Here is a 19,905-nt window from a genome sequence, read left to right as displayed (position 1 = left end):
GGCTGATTAAAGCACTCGTAAGGCATGCAAACTCCTGCCCTCTAAAATGTTCTCATATCAACACATAACCCAGAAACAGCAGGGGAAAGCTTGTGTTCCTGTGGCATGGCAGTAAGGCCAACAGTTGTTGAAAAATGGTACGTTCTCACTTTAGTTTCTAAGAAAACATTCTCCTTCCCAATGTGCCTACTCATCACCAGTATTAAAACAAGAGCATACACTGAGTGTAAAAACAAGAGGATACACTGAGGGGAGGGGAACTCTAACTTCCAGTTCTGGTCTGTCTCCAACTTCCAAAATGTTTTCCACTTCCATTTCTGGGGATTTTGAGTTATTTGGGTATTACAAATGGTGGGGGCTGTTCCAGAGTGACCTGCCTGTTAGGTAAAGGCAGGGGGAGAAACATGACCACGTATCTCAGCTCTGAAGAGCACAAAGCAGGATTCTCAGTTAAGTCACTGCTGTGCTCTAAGACCGACATTTTAGAACTCCAGTCTCAGCCTGAAAGCGGTCCTGGCCGGGCCAGATTCAAGACACACACCACCAGCCAATCGCACAGCTAGGGAGAGGTTTTCACCCACTTCTACATTCTGGCATTCTGCTCTGCCAACTGCAGATCAAAAAGGAGGCTACCCACCAGCAAGATTATCAGAATTTCACCTTTCAACACTTTAAATGCAACTCTGTGCAGACTCCAGGTACTGCTTCAGCGAAGTACCCAGGGTTAGAGACTGCCAAGCAGGAGGACACAACTTTACAGGAGTGTAAAAGCCATACCTGAGGCCTGCTTTGGAGGAGCTAAGGCTCTCTTTCCGAAGACACGTCTCCTTCTGCTCCACTGCTTGCGCTGGGGTCGTCCTTGTTACGGGGGGCATTTCTTTCTCTACTTGATTCAGAGGGTACCTTGGTTCTGGTCTTCTCTTTTCTTTGCTGTTGCTTTTCAAGTTTTGTCAGCTATTTACAAAGCAAGGAGAGTGAGAAAAGACTTTATGGAATAAAGTCATTTCAGAAGACAGTATTTCTAAAAACTTGTAAATGTGAGCATTTGTAGCAACCTGGTAACTCAGATTCATAATAGCTATACGCATATCATTGAGAAACAAAAGAAAGAAAAAAGAAAATGTTTAGATTTTCGGGTATTTGGAAAAGACAGTGAATTCTCATACACTAACATGATCACGACCCTGAGTGTAAATGAGAACTGTACATATTCAAAGGACTATCCTCTGCTTTTTCTCTGAGTTCCTTTTCTGCTCAACGCAATCTGCCAACATAGAAAAGAATAAAACACAAGGACCAAAAGGCGTGGCTGGATTCCACCAACCTCCTGTTCTGCTTTGGGTCTTAAGCAGCAGTGTCATAGTCTGCAGGTTTCTAACAAGTTCAGGCAACACATTTATTTCTACCAGGGGAAAAAAAAAAAAAAAGAAAGAGATGAACTTTAGCATCACATAGGATATAGAATAACCATTTCAAATCAGCTTGGACAAAACCTTCAGCTAACACCACCTTGCCACCTCTCCACAGAGGTATTTTCAATGCTCCTAGAAAAGTCAAACTAAGCTGCACTTAGCTGTCACTGCTACATCTCTTTCCCATTTTTCAGAGAAGCAGGCTGCTGTAAGTTTTGGGGACGCTACAAACTGATAGTTACTTAAATCACTATGGACACTGCGTGCAGTCCTTCAGCTTGGTTAATTTCCATAATCTTCTGATTTTCTCAAGTGCTTCCATGATGATTCCCGCAGGATAAAGCATGCTAGTCACAAGCTACCATTTCATGGCTAGCAGATCTTTTCTGAGGTGAAATCTTCATAGAATCAAGTAAGTTAGATTAAGTGTGCTGATTTTGAATTAGACAGGCTTGTGGAAGATGCATGTGAAGATGTAAATCTGCAAGCCACTAAGAGCTTTGAGGGCAGAATGCAGAGTCTCGGGAGGATGCACAGCATCCCCTTGTACCTCACGGCACATACACACCATCCTTACATACCTGCACACACGGGCTTCTAGGCTGACACAGAATATCCTTTGATCTTTTTTTCACAACTAAAATTAGTTTACTTTCACTGTGTGAAATGACAGAGTACAATGCATCTGTTTAGCATGATCCAGTCCTTGTCACATGCAGATATGTAACAAGCACCCAGGGCACGATACAGGCAATATTCTAACTCAAGTGTCTGATAGATATACACTACTATTCTGCCAACAAGCCTACATAAACAGCATGTGAATGTTAAAAGTGACTGAGAAAGTGAGTGCATCTGCAAGAAGGGAAACAAATGTTTGAGAGCCCTTACTATTAAAGGTGCTAAGCATTGATTAACAGTACTTAGATGATGTCTATGCAGTTGTTTTTTATTTATACAAATTGCACTGGGCTCATTCTGCTGCTGAAACCAGGTTTGGGGTTATAGTGACCTTCACAGACAAAAACGTATTGAAGTGGGAAGGCATGTTATATTAGCTGCAGGCTGCAGAAAGCACAGCTCCTACGTTTCAAAATATTGATTTGTACACCTTTATAAATATCTACATCATTCATCATTGATGTGTGTACATCATTCCTCCGTAGCCTTCAACCTAACAGTCAATTATTACAGAGTACCCCCAACACAAAGCCAAAACAGTCAAACCTGTTGCAACAAACCTGTAACCTAAACAGCTGCTGCAGCTGGTACCCCTTTCTGTTACTGTGGCAGCTTGGCTCTTAGCGGTGACCCTTTCTCAGCAATAATGGTGCAGAAAAAGTGTCTGCGTAGCACGTAGTTCCGTAACGTAACTCCATGAAACAGGAAATCCACTCCTCTCTAACTAGTGTTCTCTTTCTTATTACTTGAAAGGAGAAAAAAAAAGCCTAAATCACATAGACACAATAGTTTAAATTGAATTACCTTTTCCCTCTGAGGAGGCTGTGAGCTAACCCAATAAAGCCAACCCCAGATTTTCCAAACATGGGAAATAGTGGTGTGTTCACACTGTGAACCTTGCGGTATGGAATACTGAATCCATGTACATAATATATATTTGTTCATATATAATTTACACAGAGGCAGAAACGGCTCGATATATACTAGCATGCCATATTAGCATTTCAAACATGCTTATACTGGCCAGTTTCCAAGATGGTCTTCAGGGCAAATAGCATGCTAAAACTTCTGAAGTATACATAGTTATATATCGTGTTTTTATATTTATGTACATTTAGTCTTAAGTACAAAGGGATCATATTCTCTTTTGAAATCTCTGTAGTATTCATATTCTAAAGTAAAAAGTAAGCAACAATTTCTAAAGTTATGATATACATTTATCATGAAGGACCTCATAAATTACCACCGGTTCTGCAGCTAATTAGTTTGAGAATGGTGTAGTGGAGAAGCACCGATGGCAAACAGAATAGCCAATAACCACAGAGAAATCCAGATCCATCTTCACACATAGATCTGTAGCACGCCCAAGACCGTACACATGACAACCCAACTAAACATCTTCCTCACAGGGCAGCACCTTTAATAGATGAAGAAAAAGCACCACGAACAACCTTGAATATTAAGAACAACGCCCACGTTGGCATGATCTGACAGTAGTACTCACCCAGCTCCAAGAAAAATGACAAGTTCGTTTACACGAAGGAGAAGATAATTTTAATCCATGTCTTATTATAAACAAAATTTAATAATTTATTTTAAATTATAACAAAATAAAGTTTGTAAATGAACTGCTTCATCCATCTAATACTCAAGTAACGCTGAAATAAATAAAGATTTGTGTGTACCTATGGCCATACACACACACACATGCATGCTCTTCAGTCTGTGCATGTACCGTGATCAGTCTATGAACCAAAGTTTGGGCACAGAGATAAAATATGTATTTCTTTGTACCCACAAAATACACACTCATCTTCATTATGCAGGCAATAAAAGAATTACACATCTCTGAAGTTTTTCATGTCCTCGCTTATAAAGCGCTTGATTGATTGAAAAGGATATTACAGAAGCATGCTCTGCCAAAAAAGACCTGCCTGCAAGCTGAAAAAAATTCATGACAGCTCATTTTTTAGTATTACAGTAAATAACACTTCAGACACACAATTCCATCTCAATGAAACATATCATTAATGCTTTTCACGTAAGTACAGAGTGTGTTGACAGTCATCATCTCATCTGTAGACCTATCATGAGCTGTTTGTGTCTACTGCACCATGATGATTGCTGGCTAGCTGCGGAGATGGTGCACCTGTATGGAAAGCACCTAACTCCACTCTACATCTAAAACCCTAAATTCATGCTTAGACCTCTTGGAAGGCTCCTCAGCATTCAAAGCGTGGTCCTTTTACAGCAGATGCAGCACTGTCTTGTTGCAAAAGCACTGTGTCTGCTTACGATGAAAAGCTGCGTGGTCAGCAGCGTGAGAAGGCTGCGCAGTAGCGTCGTGGAGGCTGAGGAGGAGGCAGACAGCTGGAGCCAAGCACAGTATGCAGGGGACCCTCAGCCAACAAGCCAAACCCTGTTGGCCCCACCAGCACACAAAGAAGGGAGGGAGGCCAGTAACGCAGAAGAATGGAAGCTTAAAACGGCAAGGACCAGCAGGAGGAAGAGACTTTCCCCAAGCCTGAGGTGCCCTGGCAGAACTGCTTCGCTGCTCTGCACGCTGACGATGAAGGACAGGTCACACCAGAGGAGATGCTGGGGCCGACTAAGCCAGCCCGATCTGGTACCTGAATAACTACCAGTGTGACGGGTGACAGCAGTGGGTGACCCTCTTCTGAGAGGTACAGGGGGCACCCACTTGCTGACCCGACACTCTGGAGAGGTGTGCTGCTTTGTGGGGCTCTTACCAAGGATATCGCCAAGAAACTACAAAGCCTCATACAACTCACTGGCTATTATCTGCCACTGCTGTTTCACGTGTGCACCAGGAGCGGTCTGAGGAGCATCAAGGACTACAGAGCCCTGGGAGCAGCAGAACGGGACTCGGGTTCAGGCAATTTTCTCTTCCATCGCTCGTGTCAAAGGGAAGGGGACTGAAAGGGTCAGTCAGATCTGGCAAACTGACAAATGGCTACGGGGCTGGTGCCATTCCTACCCAGGCCATGGGACTCGCTTTGTGAAACCTGCTCTTCTGGGGTCAGATGGGGTCCGTCTGTCTGAGGAGGGAAAAAGCATCTTTAGTTACAGGCAAAGAGGGCTTTAAACTACAGCTGCTGGGCACAGGGAACGCTGGTCAGCATCAGCAGTGGCTGCCTGGAGACAGGAAAAGGAGCAGAGGTCAGCGGGAGAGCACCTGAAGAGCGGCACAAAGGAATGACAGCCAGTGATCAGCTTCCTTAGGGGCCCAACTTCACAAATATGAAAGGGGAGCTGGAATTTTAGCCCCGTCTCAGGGCTATGATACCACAGGCCTCAGTGAGATGGGGCCTGGAGTGCTGAGATGGGTGGCTACAGGCTATTCAGGAGAGACAGGCAGGGAAGGAGAGGAGGGGACGTAGGCCTCTACGTTAGGAAAGGTCTTGATGGCATGGAGCTTAGTTATGGTGATGAAAGGGTTGAGTGTCTTTCGGTAAGGCCAAGAAGGGAGATAATGTGGTACGAGCATATTATAGACCACCTAATCAGGATGAAGAAGCAGACAAAATATTCTATAATAATTTAATTCTACAGTAATTCAATGATAAATTATTGAAAGTCGCTTGGTGAGTGCTTCTGCCAGCTCCTTCAGTTGCATCACGGAAGGTTTAGATTGGATATCGGGAAGAATTTCTTCAGGGAAATTGGGGAGGCATTGGAATAGGCTGCCCAGGGAGGTAGTGGAGTCACCGTCCCTGGGGATATTTAAGAGACGTGTGGATGTGGCACTTCGGGACATGGTTTAGCGCTGGACTGGGTAGTGTTCGGTTGATGGTTGGACTTTATGATCAAAAGTGTCTCTTCTAACCTATGTAATTCTATGATCCTGGGTGTAGTGCAGTTACATCTCCACAAGCACTGAAATGTTCACATTTATAAGACAAGATCAGACATCCTCTGTGTTGATCTATGACAAGTAAACATACCACAGACAAAAATATGGGCACAGGATTAGAATGGGAAACCCTCAAACCCTTAAGACAGCCTTAAGTACAGACAAACCAGGAGTAACGAAGCCTGAAAAATCACACACAAAATAATTTCAGATGTAAACCTGAAAATGCTGATCATTTTCTCTGAAGCCACAGTACCCTGGCATGGCTCCATGTTATGACTTTGGCAAGAATCACAGCCCACAAACAGATAAGTGGTTCAGAAACTGCTAGTCCCTTGCCAGCAGTCAAAATCTGTGCTCCGCTTCCTAGGGGAATCAGTATCTGGTCTGACCCTACTGCTGAATTTCTGAAGCATGGAAGAAGTCAGAAAGATCTTGAAATATCTCAAGTGTCTAACACCATCTTCCTTGTGACAATATACAAAAATACAAGTCTTCAGTCCACAGAAACTAACTTTTCTTATCTGCCGTTGCAATACAGATATCCTGCACTGCTGAGACACTGCTGATAAGCAAGACATTTTGAAGCATGTGGACATTGCTTCGTTCCCAACGGACTGTCCGAAATACAGAGTAACAGTTTTTGAAAAAGGTCAAAATTTACATTTGGTTTGACAGCTTCTTTGGCAAATTCTAGCTTGATGCAATTTAATAGTACATCAGAGACATGGAAAAAAAAAAGTGAAAATTGAGTAATTATAGTGGAAAGCAAGGCTGCTCTTTGAAACGTTTCACTATTCAGAAATGTCTGCCATTCCATCAGCTGTAATACTATGACTTTTGAAACCAATTTGCTGTAGTACGAACATGCAAACTAGCACAAGATGTCCCCCACTTGAAAATGCTAATAATTCTCTGGGTTGTTTGTTTTGCTCAAGTTAATTTCCCACATCCTACAACTCCTCTTTGTCAGTCTTCCTTGAACAAACAAATACATCCAGTGTTCCTGATTTTCTGTGATCAATGTGTACACAGAGATTGATTTCTGCTCTCAAGACAGCTTTTCCTTTTGATAAAACCATCAATAACACCAGGAAAAAGTGAACGACACCACCGGCAGAATTGTTTTGTTAGCAGTCTGCCAGAAAATCAGTGGCAGTACTCATGTTTCTGGAACCACAAGATCTGCAGATGTACATTTTAAATTTCAGTAGTTGTGTCCAAGCTGCTATGATTTCAAATCTCAAAAAAAAAAAAAAAAAAAAAAGAAGAGAGAGGAGAGGAGGGGAGGGATCACAACAACTTTAAGGACAGGCTACATTTCCAAAAGAGACAAATCTTTCAAACTATCATAGGGTCATCACAAATAAAGCAGTTCAGTATGAATGTCACTAAGCAATGATAGCACTGAGATAAAATGCAGGGGTTTACTGCAAAAACAAAGCCACTGAAAGGCTGTGGCACAAGGACTGTCTCACAACCTGCTAAGAAAGCAGCAGATCATCTAATATTTTCCTTTTCCTTTCCACACAACTGTACCTTATTCTTATGATCAAAGTATTATTAGGTTTTTTTCTTAAGAAGAGGACAGGATCCTTTAGGCCAATGAGCAGCTCACGCATGAATTGCATACTTCATTTTGTTCCTAAAAGAAATGTAAGCAGCATACAATCAAGTTACATTATCTGTAACTTCAGCCTGAGGCAAGAAAAGTGGTACCTGCCCTTCACCAGTTACCCTGGTCTAACTGTCCTCCCAGGGTCTTGGAAAAATTCCCTTGCAGAGCAGTTTATCCCTGAGTGGGGATAACCCTACTTGTTCTCCTCCCCGTTCTTTATCACCAGTGATATCAGTAACAAGCTGAACTTTCTTTCGTTCATTTTTCTCACCAAAACTTTCAGTAGAAGAAAATGAACTCTCAGGTTTCAGGTTTATTTCTTGAAAGTAAGCTCAGCATAACTGGAAGAAGGCAAACATTAAACAAGCAACACAACATCTAGGAAAAACGTCAGCTAATAGAGTCAAGGAGAGGACTGCACTTTACATCTCATATGGTGCATATGTCAACGTGGGAAGGAAGAAAAACTAGATTACAAAAACAAAAATCAGGGAAAATCCATTCCTTCTGCAGATGGAGGCCCTCACCACGCAGTCATTTGCCATAGTTTAATATCACAAAATATTTGACACCAGCTGCATAAGTACAATGGTACTGATCACATAATTCTAAAACAATCTCCACCCTTCCCCAAAACGAAAATACAAGCTGAAGCAATACCCCCTTTGGGGAACCAAAACACCTTCACACTTTGTGGTTTGTTTTTTTCACTTGTGTCCATGTCACTTCCCCTAAAACTTCTTGCCACTTTTTTTCCATCTGGCTGCTTCTACTAGCTACAAAACCCTTTGAAACAAGACAAATTACATTTTTAGCTTTCCCCAAAATAGGATATAAACATACAGAGCACTCTGGGCATTGCTAACCTAAACTCAGCAATGATCACAACAAACTTAACTGAGACAGCCCAGGCATCTTTTGTCTTGGTGCCTACCTCTGCAATTATCCAAATGGATGCATGTAAATTCAAAAAGGGATTACCCAAAAATTGCTTCACAGGTTAAGGCTGGAAACTGCAGTGCCTTTGATTTGTACTAGATCATTATGAAAAATCCTTTTGTTTCCTGCATCATAACTGCAAGAATACCTGATCTACCTTCATTGCAAGACTGAAAAGAAATACTTGATCTACCCTCACTCTCAGAGACGATGTAGAAACTGTAGAACAATTCGAACGGGAGATCAAAGCACGCCATTGCTCTGCCATCCACATTTCTACAAGTTATATTTCCTGAGCAAATCAGCAGCAGCTCCATCCCTCCACATGGGTATGTGAGTACTTACATCTCCTAGCCCTTCATCCAAAGACAGCACTGCTGCTGCTGCTAATTATGTATGGTCTGGGCTGTGAACTCTGTGCTACAGCTGTGAGAGTACAGCCAGCCAGAGAAGAGGTGTATGTAGTTCTTTCAGGGGGTAAAACATCACAAAAGGATGCAGAACAGAATTCGAAGGTAAAAAAAAACACCTCCAAAACAATATACCCTAGTTATTTAAAGCAACAAAAATAAGCAGCTGCATGCTGTTTACAGCTTGTTAGCTTATACAATTGTAATTCCAATGCTTTCTCTTCTCAAATGTTTTAGCCATACATGCCACATCAGTAGAACTGGTCCACCTGCTGCTAATCATGTACGGTCTCATCACCAGCCTGAAGAACTGAACGATTTTACTGCAACTGATCCTTTGCTCAGCATTGCAGTATAGATCGCTGATAAAGACCTTCTGTCATTTAAACAGGAAGACTAAACTGAATCTCAAAAATTCAGATTAAAAGTAGGCAAATGTGGAATAATTCCAGAGCAGAATCAGATGGGTTTTGCTACCTTGGTACATTTGGTATCTTCATACACACAAATAAACAACAGCAAACAGGATGAAAAACATCTATGACCACGGGAAACAAGATAATTGGGATGGATTTAGACTGCAGAAGAGTTACAAAGATTTAGCCTAAGATTCAAGCTGTAAAGCCCTGGAAAAGATTGCCCCAGGGAGCACTAGCATCTCCATCCCTGGAGGTTTTTCAGAATCCAATAGGCAAACCCCTGACAGAAATGCTCTTGCTCTGGCTGGCCTGGCTGTTGTGCAGGGTGACAGAACTACTTACCTCCAGCTAACAATAGCATACACATACTGGCAAAACTTGTTCCTTGCCCAAACACTGAAGGAGTTGGACCAGGTAACCTACACAGGTCCCTTCCAACCTCAACCGCTCTGTAATTCTGTAATTAGGGAAACTGTATATGAGAAGCTTTATAATCAGAAATAGCAAATAAGCTGTTACGTTAGCACTAGGATAAACTTGCTTCTATTCTATCTGATGTTCTCCACTCAATGCCTACTTTCATCTTTAAGATAGCTCAAGATAAAGTATTTGTCAGTATAGCACTGCTTTCATCAGTTACTGCTATAAATACCTTTAACTACGAAAATCATTAATAGGTTTGAGATATGCAAAGGGAGTTTATCTAGAAGATAATACTTCAGCTTTTAGCTAGCCTGTCTGTGCAACGTGACGCTCAAAGACACAGTGAGCAAGCAAAGGAAGTGCTTTAAATCACCATATTGATTCTTCTTGTGTACCCTCTCTCCTCTGGTGCCTGTGAGTTGGGTTGTTTTTGTTGTTTAATTTCTTGATATATGCATTTTTTTCAGTTGACAACCTCTTTCAATAGGAATTCATGATTTTAAAGAGAAACTACTGTATAAGAGATGATGCTTTAGACTGTCCCTCGTTCTTTTCCCATTAGGCTCCAAATGCCTTTAGTATGTGGTGGGTTTTTTTGCGCTATGCAGAATTCCCCAGAGATGCATAATTCCCTGTATTTTCCAACCTCTGTTAGAACAAAAGAGGGAAAAACAGAACGGTGTGCATGAACGTGCAAAAAAAGAAAGAGCTCTGCTGCCACAGAGTGCCCTACACGCCAGTATTCCCAAGTACACATAAAGGCAGATGTATGTATTCACAGAGGAGGCACAGCCCCATATATCCACCCTTTCCAGGCTCATTTACCTGTTTAGGGTCGACAGTGGCAGCCGGGGACTCCAGCTCTATTGTTACAGGACCGTCGTTCTGGATGTGTACCTGCATGTAGGCGCCAAACTTGCCGTCTGAAAAGGGAAGAGACAGAAGTGCTGAAAGGATAACACGTACCAAAATCTTTCCCAAACGTGCTACTTAAATAAATGACAAATAAATACAGGACAGCTAATTAATGAACTGCAGAAAGTTACTAAGAAAAACGTCTACATGCACTCAGCCTTGTGCTCTGATATTCAGAGACAACAAATACACAGCAAAGTACAGAGATGTCCACAAAACAGAACAAGTCCACAGATAATCACGGTGCTCACACTTCAGGTGAGGCAGGACACTTCTCATTGGCAGGAGACAAAATTGTAAAGGATGTAACAGTTAAGTCTAGGGATCCAGTCCAGCTAAAAGGCTGAAGTTTTGAAGAAATCTTATATATGGGCAAAAGGTTTTAAAAAAAAAAAAAAAAGCATATTCTGAAGCGCTAGTTTGGGGCATTGGTTTGCAGGGCAATCCCAATCTGATACAGTAATTCCTATGCTCCTGTTTGCAACCTAGGCCATTCTTTGTAGGAGTTTGGTAAATAGCTTTTGAAAGAATTTTTTTTGCATTTTTTTTTGAAAGAATACTTTTCAAAGAGCTCTCTGTAACCGTATCCTCCCTCTCCTGTACTTTACTCGTGAAAAAGGCCAGCCTTTCACACTTTCCATGCATGTTTGGACCTAAAACAAGCAAGCAAAACCTTCCCCGGCACCTTTCTTCAAGGCTGAGAAAGTGGTAGATAAGCCATCAAGTTTACCAGTACCCTCACAGCACTCCCAGGTCACGAGCACTTTCTACCTGAATTGTCCCTGCATCAGAGCTGCATCCGAGGGACATCTTTTTAACAGCTCTCTCCTGTTCTCCTCATACCTAAACTTCCAGTCTTTTGACCCAAGGAGAATTCACCTCAGGTCAAGGTGAATCACTGCTCAGAGAGTTTAGGATTAAGAGCTAATGGAAACAGTACCTAAAAACAGAAAATGCTGCCCTCCTCTATTGCCCCCTCTCTTCCAGATCTTCCTCTCTGTGCCTTGCAGCCACCACAGTATGAAAGGCAGAGCAGGCTTCAGTCGCGGCAATCTCATTCTCTTAAACAATTTAAAAAGCCAACCATGGGGGAATTTCTTCACATACTCCAAAATCCCTCTATTGCACTTATTCCAAAATGTCTTGCGGGCCACCACTCACCCCCATCTTCAAGCTATTGAGCATATTGCAAAGCTGATGTTCCTAGGAGCAGCTGCCACCCCTCCTTACCACAAATTGATGTGTCCTGTAGTTTCAGGAACTACAGACCCTGTGCAGCGTGTGCTTTCCTTGTAGGATGCTTCTGGGTTTTTGTGCTGGCAGCTTCTTTGTACAACAAAACTAAAGGGTTCTAGTGGTGCACCAGTTATCATCACTCTTTTCAAGAAGTGGCCTCACTGTAATACAGTTCTTATTCTCTGCAGCTTGGGGGTCTGGTCTTGCCTGAAAGAACAAGAGAAAGCTAAAAAACTAACTTCACTTCTTACATCAATACCCAATTATTCATTAAAAAGAGATACTTCTACAGCAGTATCTCCCCCAGTGCCGGCTGCCGGTGAAAAAAACTTGCTCCTGCCTTTTTTCTCTTGTCCTAACGTCAGCAGTAGTTTCAGTATAAGGCACTTCACACAGGCTTTCTGAGAGGGCATTTTTCATTTTTGTGTTTTGGTTTCCTGAAAGTTGAGACACAAGCCTGACTCCCCTTAGAACAGGCCAACACGTGTGGTAATGCTCCAGTTTGCGTTCACCTCAGAGCACACCGGAGGAACACAGCACCTCTGTGGTACTTGGGCAGAAGGACTGCAAAGGAGCTGAGCTGATTGTTCTGCCCTTTAATGCAATTTCTGAAACTCAGAGAGAGACAAATCCCTCTCCTGCACAGGACTGCAAAGAAACTGAGGATTTGATCTCTTCCATCTCTGTGTCCCAAGGCAAAATGAAGCCTCTCCGGACTGATTTCATATTTCAGTCAGAAAGAAAGGAGCTGAAAGAACCCTCCCTCCTACCATGTCACTTGTTATCCTGGCAACTTTGGGTAAATCTATCACACACATGGTCCTGTAATGACCATGGGAAACACTAGCAACTTACCCCTGAATACTATTTCTTTTCCTGCTTTTTATACCACAACGCTCTTCAAAGTAGTAAGCAATTTTAAGATTTCTTAACTGATCGAGTCACCTCCTTGCAACCTCCTCTGCAATGAAATAGGATCCTACAAGTGACAAGTTTATTCTGCTGGCCACCCATCTCTTCAAATTCCTTTGCCCTTAGACTCTGGCACACATGCCTTCTTCAGAGGCAAAGAGGATTTTTATCATCTGAGCTGAGAAAGACATGACAAATCTACGATGTAAAGACTTGAAAATGAAATATAATACATTTTCAGAATATTTTTTGGACATATCTCAAGCCTCATGACCTAGAAATTTCACACTGATTTTATTCAGAAGTTACTTCTACGCCTGTCTATTTGGAAAGTTATTCCTAATTAACCCCATGTGAGTAACCCTGCTCCAGATAAGCGCACTTTATTCCAAAGTGCCAACGCTCTCAAAGGGAATTAATCTGACAGAATCATTCTGCTTTCATCCTGCACCAAACCTTAATCTGAACTAAACTCCTTGTTGTGGAAAAGTCCTCCCACATTGACTCAGATATTGCTATTAAGGCAGTGAGATGTTTCGCGCTCTTTGCCATGCTAATCCTCACTGCCTCAGAAGATTAATCCACATTCAGGACAGAGAGCGAAGGCCTGACCCGCAAGGAGAAGCCTTGTGTAGGCCTAGTTTTCGGATACTAGCTTGTGCAGAGTCCTCAGACCTGCACTCACCAGCTCTGTTCCTCAGAGTGAAGTTGAGGTATTTCAGAATTAATTTCACAACAAGAAGTGCCGAAGCAAGAGTAGCGCTGATTTCTGATGCACCCTTCTCTCCTCCCCAGACCTGCGGGTCCATTTGCAGTTTTAAAGCATCTGTGTGAAACAAGAACCACGGCTCCAAGCCTTCTCCAAGATACTGTCTGTCAAACGTCCCCCTGCTTGGGGTGTGAAAGAATAGTCTGCACTTCTCTTTGGGGGCCGCTGGTCACTCTGAGCTCCCAGCTGGCCAGTTCCAGGTAAACCACAGGCTAGATGGAGGAGTCGCCTGCCCCAGCACACGTAGTACCTGAACTTCTGACAGCCAGATCAGCCTACTGAAACAACAACACTGGGAATAGAAAACACAAGGCTCTTAAGCAAAGCGGCAATACATTTATGAGCCTTTGACTCAGGTACACAAATACCCTTTCAAATAATGAAATGATTCTTCTAAAAGGCATTAAGCGTATTTGCAAGATCAAAGGGAAAGCCACCTACACCAATCCAGAGAATCAAACTAATCTCCCAGTGACTACAACTGCACGTGTGTGGAAGTGTATGTGTAGGGGAAATATCTGAGGTCACATTTTGAAGATAGCAGGCAGAGCCTCACGTTGATAAACTAAGCCTATTTTAATAGCCCGCCAGCTCGTTCATCAGCGCTCCTTCCCAGGGCGCCCCCATTACCCTTTGTAATCTAGTGGCACACAGGACAGACCCCAGGCTCTGGTTTTCTCATGACTTTTTCAGGGCAGAATTCAGTACATTTGCACGTCACACTAAATCACAGCCCAGGCATCACAATTTCAAAAATGTATATTTACTCCCAAGCAGTCCTGCTCGCATACGACCAGCCAGCGTGCAAAGGCTCTGTCTTTTAACTCACCTCAGCTCAGGGAAATTGTAAACTCTGCTGGTGCAACCGCATGGCTTAGCCTGCTATCCCTGAAACTGTCAAGCTACAGAAACCTTGCACCCACAAACAGATAAATAAATAAATAGCAAACAAACAAAAAACACTGGCAAAGCAACTGGCACAACAGAAACTTCCATCATAAGACGCTAACAGGCTTGAATGCAGCCCAGCGCAGGCTGGAACAACCTAGAAATAAAGCAAAATGATAAATTAACAGGTGGTTCCAGTGCTGAAAGCAGTTTCAAATGTGTGTGTTATCTGACACAATAGCACAGGCAACCACTCTGGTGCTTCCAAATCTATGTTTTCAGCATGAAAACAAAGAACAGAAGTGAAAGCTGGCTTTGAAGAAAACATTGGCAATCAAGTGCCAAAATATGGGCACTCAACACCAGTGGCTATTCTTTTCATGTGTACGGCTTACTGAAAAGAGAAGGTTAAAAAGTTGCTGTCAAAATACAAAAAATGCTTGAGAGTATCTCAGAAACAGAGCATTTTCCAAATACCAAGGATAAAGATGTAGATACGTAGAGATACATCAATTTTTATGGACCTTGTTTAAGTGAAAAAAGTAAGCCCACACCTGCCGGACAAAGGGGCCCAACTCAATCAAACCTTCCCAGAGCAAATTTTATTCCCATTGACTTCCCAGGAAGTTCTGTTATCAGCTTCAGAGGCACAGGAACAGGTCCTAACTTAATCACAACTCAACAAAAGATAAAAATTCAAAAAGCACACGCTCTGAATTCATTAGACCAGAAGTTTCATGTTACAGACCAAAAGGAATGTATGGACGGGGTATAAGAAGTGCACTCCTTATCACCAGCGAAGGTTGACTGGAAGAATATATCAAGCTATTGGGAAGTTGACATAAGACAAGCATTTTATGCACGTGTTTCACTGCGCCTCCTTGGAAAACACTTCACAGTAATGGTACCTTATCCTTCATCCACAGTCAACATTGAGATTAACTTCTAAACCTTCCCCCAGCTAGTGTTCTGCCTTTTTTCCCCTTTTTCCTCATAAGGAAAGTAAGGCTGACCATTATCACGATCTCAATTTTTCCACTTCTGTCTATGAATAACCTCCATTAAAAAAGTCCTTCTAGACTCTTATCTTCTGGATAACTATATCTAAATTCAAGTCTAAATCTGCAAATGGTTGGAAAGCAAACAGAAAAGATTAAAGGTGGATAAAGCACAAATGCAAAGGGAAGCCAGGCATTTTCTGGTAACGAGAAAACTGTTTCATAAACGGCATGTAGATGAGAAAAGACAGTCTACATCAAATGCTGTTTTCAAGTAGCACATTACACCTCCCACTGTCATCATTATCACTTATTGGAACACAAAAATAAAGTGACAGATTGAGATACACTGTCCATCACACACTGGCAATGCCTTCCAGCCTGGCCAACCACCTACCCCTCAGAAGAAATGCTTGCCCTGGGTGAGTCTCGCACGAGGACATCCAGCCTTTGAGCAAGCCTGACCCCAGAGCTAGTTCTCATGGCTGCAGCCTCTCCGGGTTATGCAGTCAGTCATTGCTCACTTGGTACATCTGACGACAACACAGGAACATCTAAACATCAAACTGTTCCAGAGGAACACCAAGAAATGGCTTGGCTAGAGGAAGGCTGGACTGATCACCCCATCAGGCTGCTTGTAAATGTACTGTAAAACCGCTCATCTATCGCTGCATGAAGACAGCTCCTTTGCAACACAGACACTCACAGAATAAGGTAACAATCATGGAAGAGCACGAAACTGAGGTCCACTGGTCGCCTCAAGGACCCTACCAACCTTTCACCCTTACCTTTAATAAGCTCTGGTTTGTAGGCTTTTCTTAGCTGCTCTAGGAAGTTGTTATAAAAACTCTCCGCCTGCTCTGTGGGCATTGCCATGTGGTAGTCGGGTTTGTTTCCTTTCAGGATGCACTGGAGAGTAAATTGGCTCACACACAACACTTCGTACTGTTTATCCATCACACTTTTGGACCAGTGTTTCCCACTTTCATCTTCAAACACTCGCAAGTTTAAGATCTTTCGAACCCTAGAAGGAGAAAAAGATTTTTTAAATTTCTAAATCGTCCCATGCAGGATCAACGAGTACAAGTAATACACACCACACAGGAAGAGAGAAAAGGGATGGCAGATGCACATTCATTCTGCCTCCACATAACAGAACCCTTTGTCCTTTCCTTCCTAAACCACAGAAATATCCTCACATTAGGTAAACCCGCAACCAAGAAAGTCCTTACACACATGCATAATATTATCTGACCATTAATTAATATCTTCCATCTTTTTGTAGAGAACGAGATCAGGACAGAACAACTGCACATCACAGGGTGACATGAAGATGGTATAATAAGAAAGCTTATTCTTTACTATCTGATTTTACGAGTCACAACGTTATTTAACATGTATAGCTTTGGCAATTTATTCCTCCTACTGCACTGGGAAATCATACTCATTATGAAATGAGATCATCCTAAACTATGGTTGTTACCAAACATGATTCACATATACTCCTCCAGCTTCGTCTCCCACTAGCATGCATCCCAAACCAGATGCCGCAAGCCCTGCAAGGAAAGCACTTTTCCATCAGGACCAAAAGGAAAGCAGGGAACGGTGCAGAAATAGAGGGGGCAGCTAAGTGGTGACTGGGATTTGTCATTTAGATTTGTATTAGGGCTGATGTTTCAATGCGGGTACCAGAAAAGACTGGCTTGAATACTCAAAGAGGACAAGGACAAAGGGACTTTCACAAATGAATCCTAAAAAGCAGTCGACAGACTTGCAACCCAATCAGTTGTTGGACTTTGATTACAAGAGTGCAATCGTGCTGCTCTCCAGTCTTTAGTTTCTTCTTTTAGCTTCTCCACACCTGCAGCATCTGCCAACAGTGAGCGCAGATGAGTGCAATGCATTTCAATTGCAGCCATCAGCCAGACGTTTTACCTGCACAAGAGGTGACGCAGATAGCATAAAATAAAGCTGAAACTTTATTATGGGCTAGCTTCAGGCTTTGCCAGCTCTAAGGCACAGCCACAGGAAAATATCCTTGCCAATTTGTGCATGTCAAAGACAAACAGAAACAGCTTCTGAATGAAGCACAGTTAGAAGCTTTGAAAGCTGGCACATAGGTTTAAATTATCGTCACAGCTGTGTTTTAATGAAAAAGGTATTTGCTGTTTCATCTACAGGATTACTAAAGTTTCCTTTAATAGCACTTGAAGAGCCTGGTCATGCTGATTTCTTGTTATTTGTTCTTTTCAGATGCCGGCTTCCTGCCTTTTCTGCGTCAGCCATCTAAACTTCCTGGTGTTGAGAGCACGGTCGTTGGTGATCACCCACTTGCAATATTCAAAAGTATCTGTCATTCACCAAGGCAGGAATGAGAAAAAAACTATACAGCAAATGCCACACCCCGAAGAGACAAACAGTAAGACAAGACACTGGAGCATGTCTTGATTAAAGCGTCTTCAGCTTTGCTGCCATTTTCCATGAATTTCATAAGTGAGATCCTTACCGACCTTCAGTTTGCATCCTCACTTTCTACTTTCTCTTCCACATCTGCTAAGGGTTGCTTTCACCCTCAGTTACGTTCTCCTCTCTTCACTGTCTTCCCTCTTCTTGAATTATCTGGTTTTCTTTGTCTTTGTAAGAACTGAGATCAGCCCCAGAACAATAAAAAGCCTGAAGGAGACAGAAGAATTGCCTGGAGAACTCTCTCTCATGTGTTTGGTGGCTGAATTGCAGTATTTCGTAGCCATGGAAGGGATGGCAGAGCCAGGCCTCCAGGCTGCCAGAACTGATTCATATTTACAGAGAAGTAACTGATGAGATTTTCCAGTCTCTTGGAAGAAGAGAATTTGTCAAGCACAATCTAAGAGTTTGAGGTTTCTGATATATACCATACTTGAAGGACGGAGTCCTTTAAGGTGAAACTCTTAGAGTAAAAAGGTCAGACATTCAAATAAGGGAGATCAGAAAAACAGAAAATGTTGATTCTTCCTCTTCTTCACAAAGAAAAAAAAACACATAGACAGGAATTGGAAAACTTATTTTCTCAATGGGACATAAAAAGAAAACTCCAACTAAAACAAAATGCATTCTAGGTAAAATCTCAAGAGGAACTAACACTGGCAAATCTGTGTTTCCCAACAGAAGGAGTGCCTCGTTTCCTTTAGTACAGCATAGGCAGTACTGATTCAAAGCCAGAAATGTACAAATAAAAGAGTACAAGGAAAAAGGAAATACATGACTTACATGTGCTCCAGTTCTCTTTGTGTATCTTCCAACGAGATGCCCAGCAGCACACAGAGGCCTCGTCCTATTGAACTTATTTGCTCACCACCCACTAGGGAAGAAGGAAAAAAAGAGAAAAAAGATTAAATGCATTGTCTCATTTTGTAACATAGGTAAGTATTAATTTCAGCTGTACAAGCACCACAGAAAACATGATTCTAAACCTTTCTTATCCATCTTAATTTTGCTAGAGAGTAAGGCATTGGAACGGGTTGCCCAGGGAAGTGGTGGCCACACCGTTCCTGGGGGTGTCCAAGGAAAGGCTGGACGTGGCGCTTAGGGACATGGTTTAGTGGGTGACAGTGGTGGTAGGGGGATGGTTGGACCAGATGATCTTGAAGGTCTTTTCCAACCTTAATGATTCTGTGATATATATGGATAATTCTTCACTGTGAGGGTGGTGAGGCACTGGAACAGTTTGCCAAGACAGGCTGTGGATGCTCCATCCCTGGAGGTGTTCAAGGCCAGGCTGGATGGGGCTTTGGGCAACCTGGCATGGTGGGTGGCATCCCTGTCTGTGGCAGGGGGTTGGAACACGATGATCTTTAAGGTCCCTTCCAACCTGAGCCATTCTGTGACTCTAAGATATCACAGAAGCCCTCTTTCAAAAGCCTTCTGAATACAGGGTCTCACCTGCGAGGGACCAGCCCACCGCACTTACTTCAGCATTGAGGAACTCCACACACAGACTACAAACGGGGCAGCAGCGCTAACGAGAGGCACCACAACTCCCCTCAACCTTTGCAAAAATCACCCAAGTGAGCTACACCAGCGAATTCACCCCATTCCCCTCACCCCACCGCTGCCCAGACAGCCTGAAGGCTGAGCGAGCTGTGGAAGGGGACACGGGGAGGGGGGGAGGAGGAGGCGGGGGCGGGCGGAGCATGGCTCCGCCACGCTCCGCCCGCCCCCGCCTCCTCCTCCCCCCCTCCCCGTGTCCCGTTGTGGGTCCCGGTGTCGCCCACTGACCTGTGACACTGGCCTGTGCCACCCGCTGGACGATGGCCTTCATGGTGGCGCAGCGGAGGCCCGGCGCGGGGAGGCTGCGGCGGCGGCGGCGGAGCTGGGCAGGGGAGGCCCGGGGGGGGGCTGGCAGCGTCCCCTGGCGGGTCGGAGGTGCTGCGGC

At 43.2% G+C, this 19,905-nt stretch overlaps 1 protein-coding gene across 2 annotated transcripts in view; it reads right to left on the bottom strand.

Annotated features, from left to right (window-relative positions):
• Positions 1-19,905, bottom strand: part of DTD1 (D-aminoacyl-tRNA deacylase 1) — a 20,699-nt gene extending 794 nt beyond the window's left edge. Inside the window, exons 1-5 of one of the 2 annotated variants that reach the window (XM_080584692.1) lie at positions 19,749-19,905; positions 18,741-18,831; positions 16,283-16,518; positions 10,602-10,699; positions 778-954 (exon numbers count right to left, since the gene is read on the bottom strand). In XM_080584692.1, coding sequence (XP_080440818.1) covers positions 799-954; positions 10,602-10,699; positions 16,283-16,518; positions 18,741-18,831; positions 19,749-19,791 — 624 coding nt within the window. In that variant the 5' untranslated portion in view covers positions 19,792-19,905 and the 3' untranslated portion in view covers positions 778-798. Of the gene's footprint in view, positions 1-777; positions 955-10,601; positions 10,700-16,282; positions 16,519-18,740; positions 18,832-19,440; positions 19,615-19,748 lie in introns of those variants that run through there. The other variant, XM_080584693.1, reaches the window with a different exon arrangement.

The sequence above is a fragment of the Anser brachyrhynchus genome (genome assembly GCF_964034855.1).
Source record: "Anser brachyrhynchus genome assembly, chromosome: 3".
Lineage (NCBI taxonomy): Eukaryota > Metazoa > Chordata > Aves > Anseriformes > Anatidae > Anser > Anser brachyrhynchus.
This window is presented reverse-complemented; position numbering and strand designations above follow the sequence as displayed.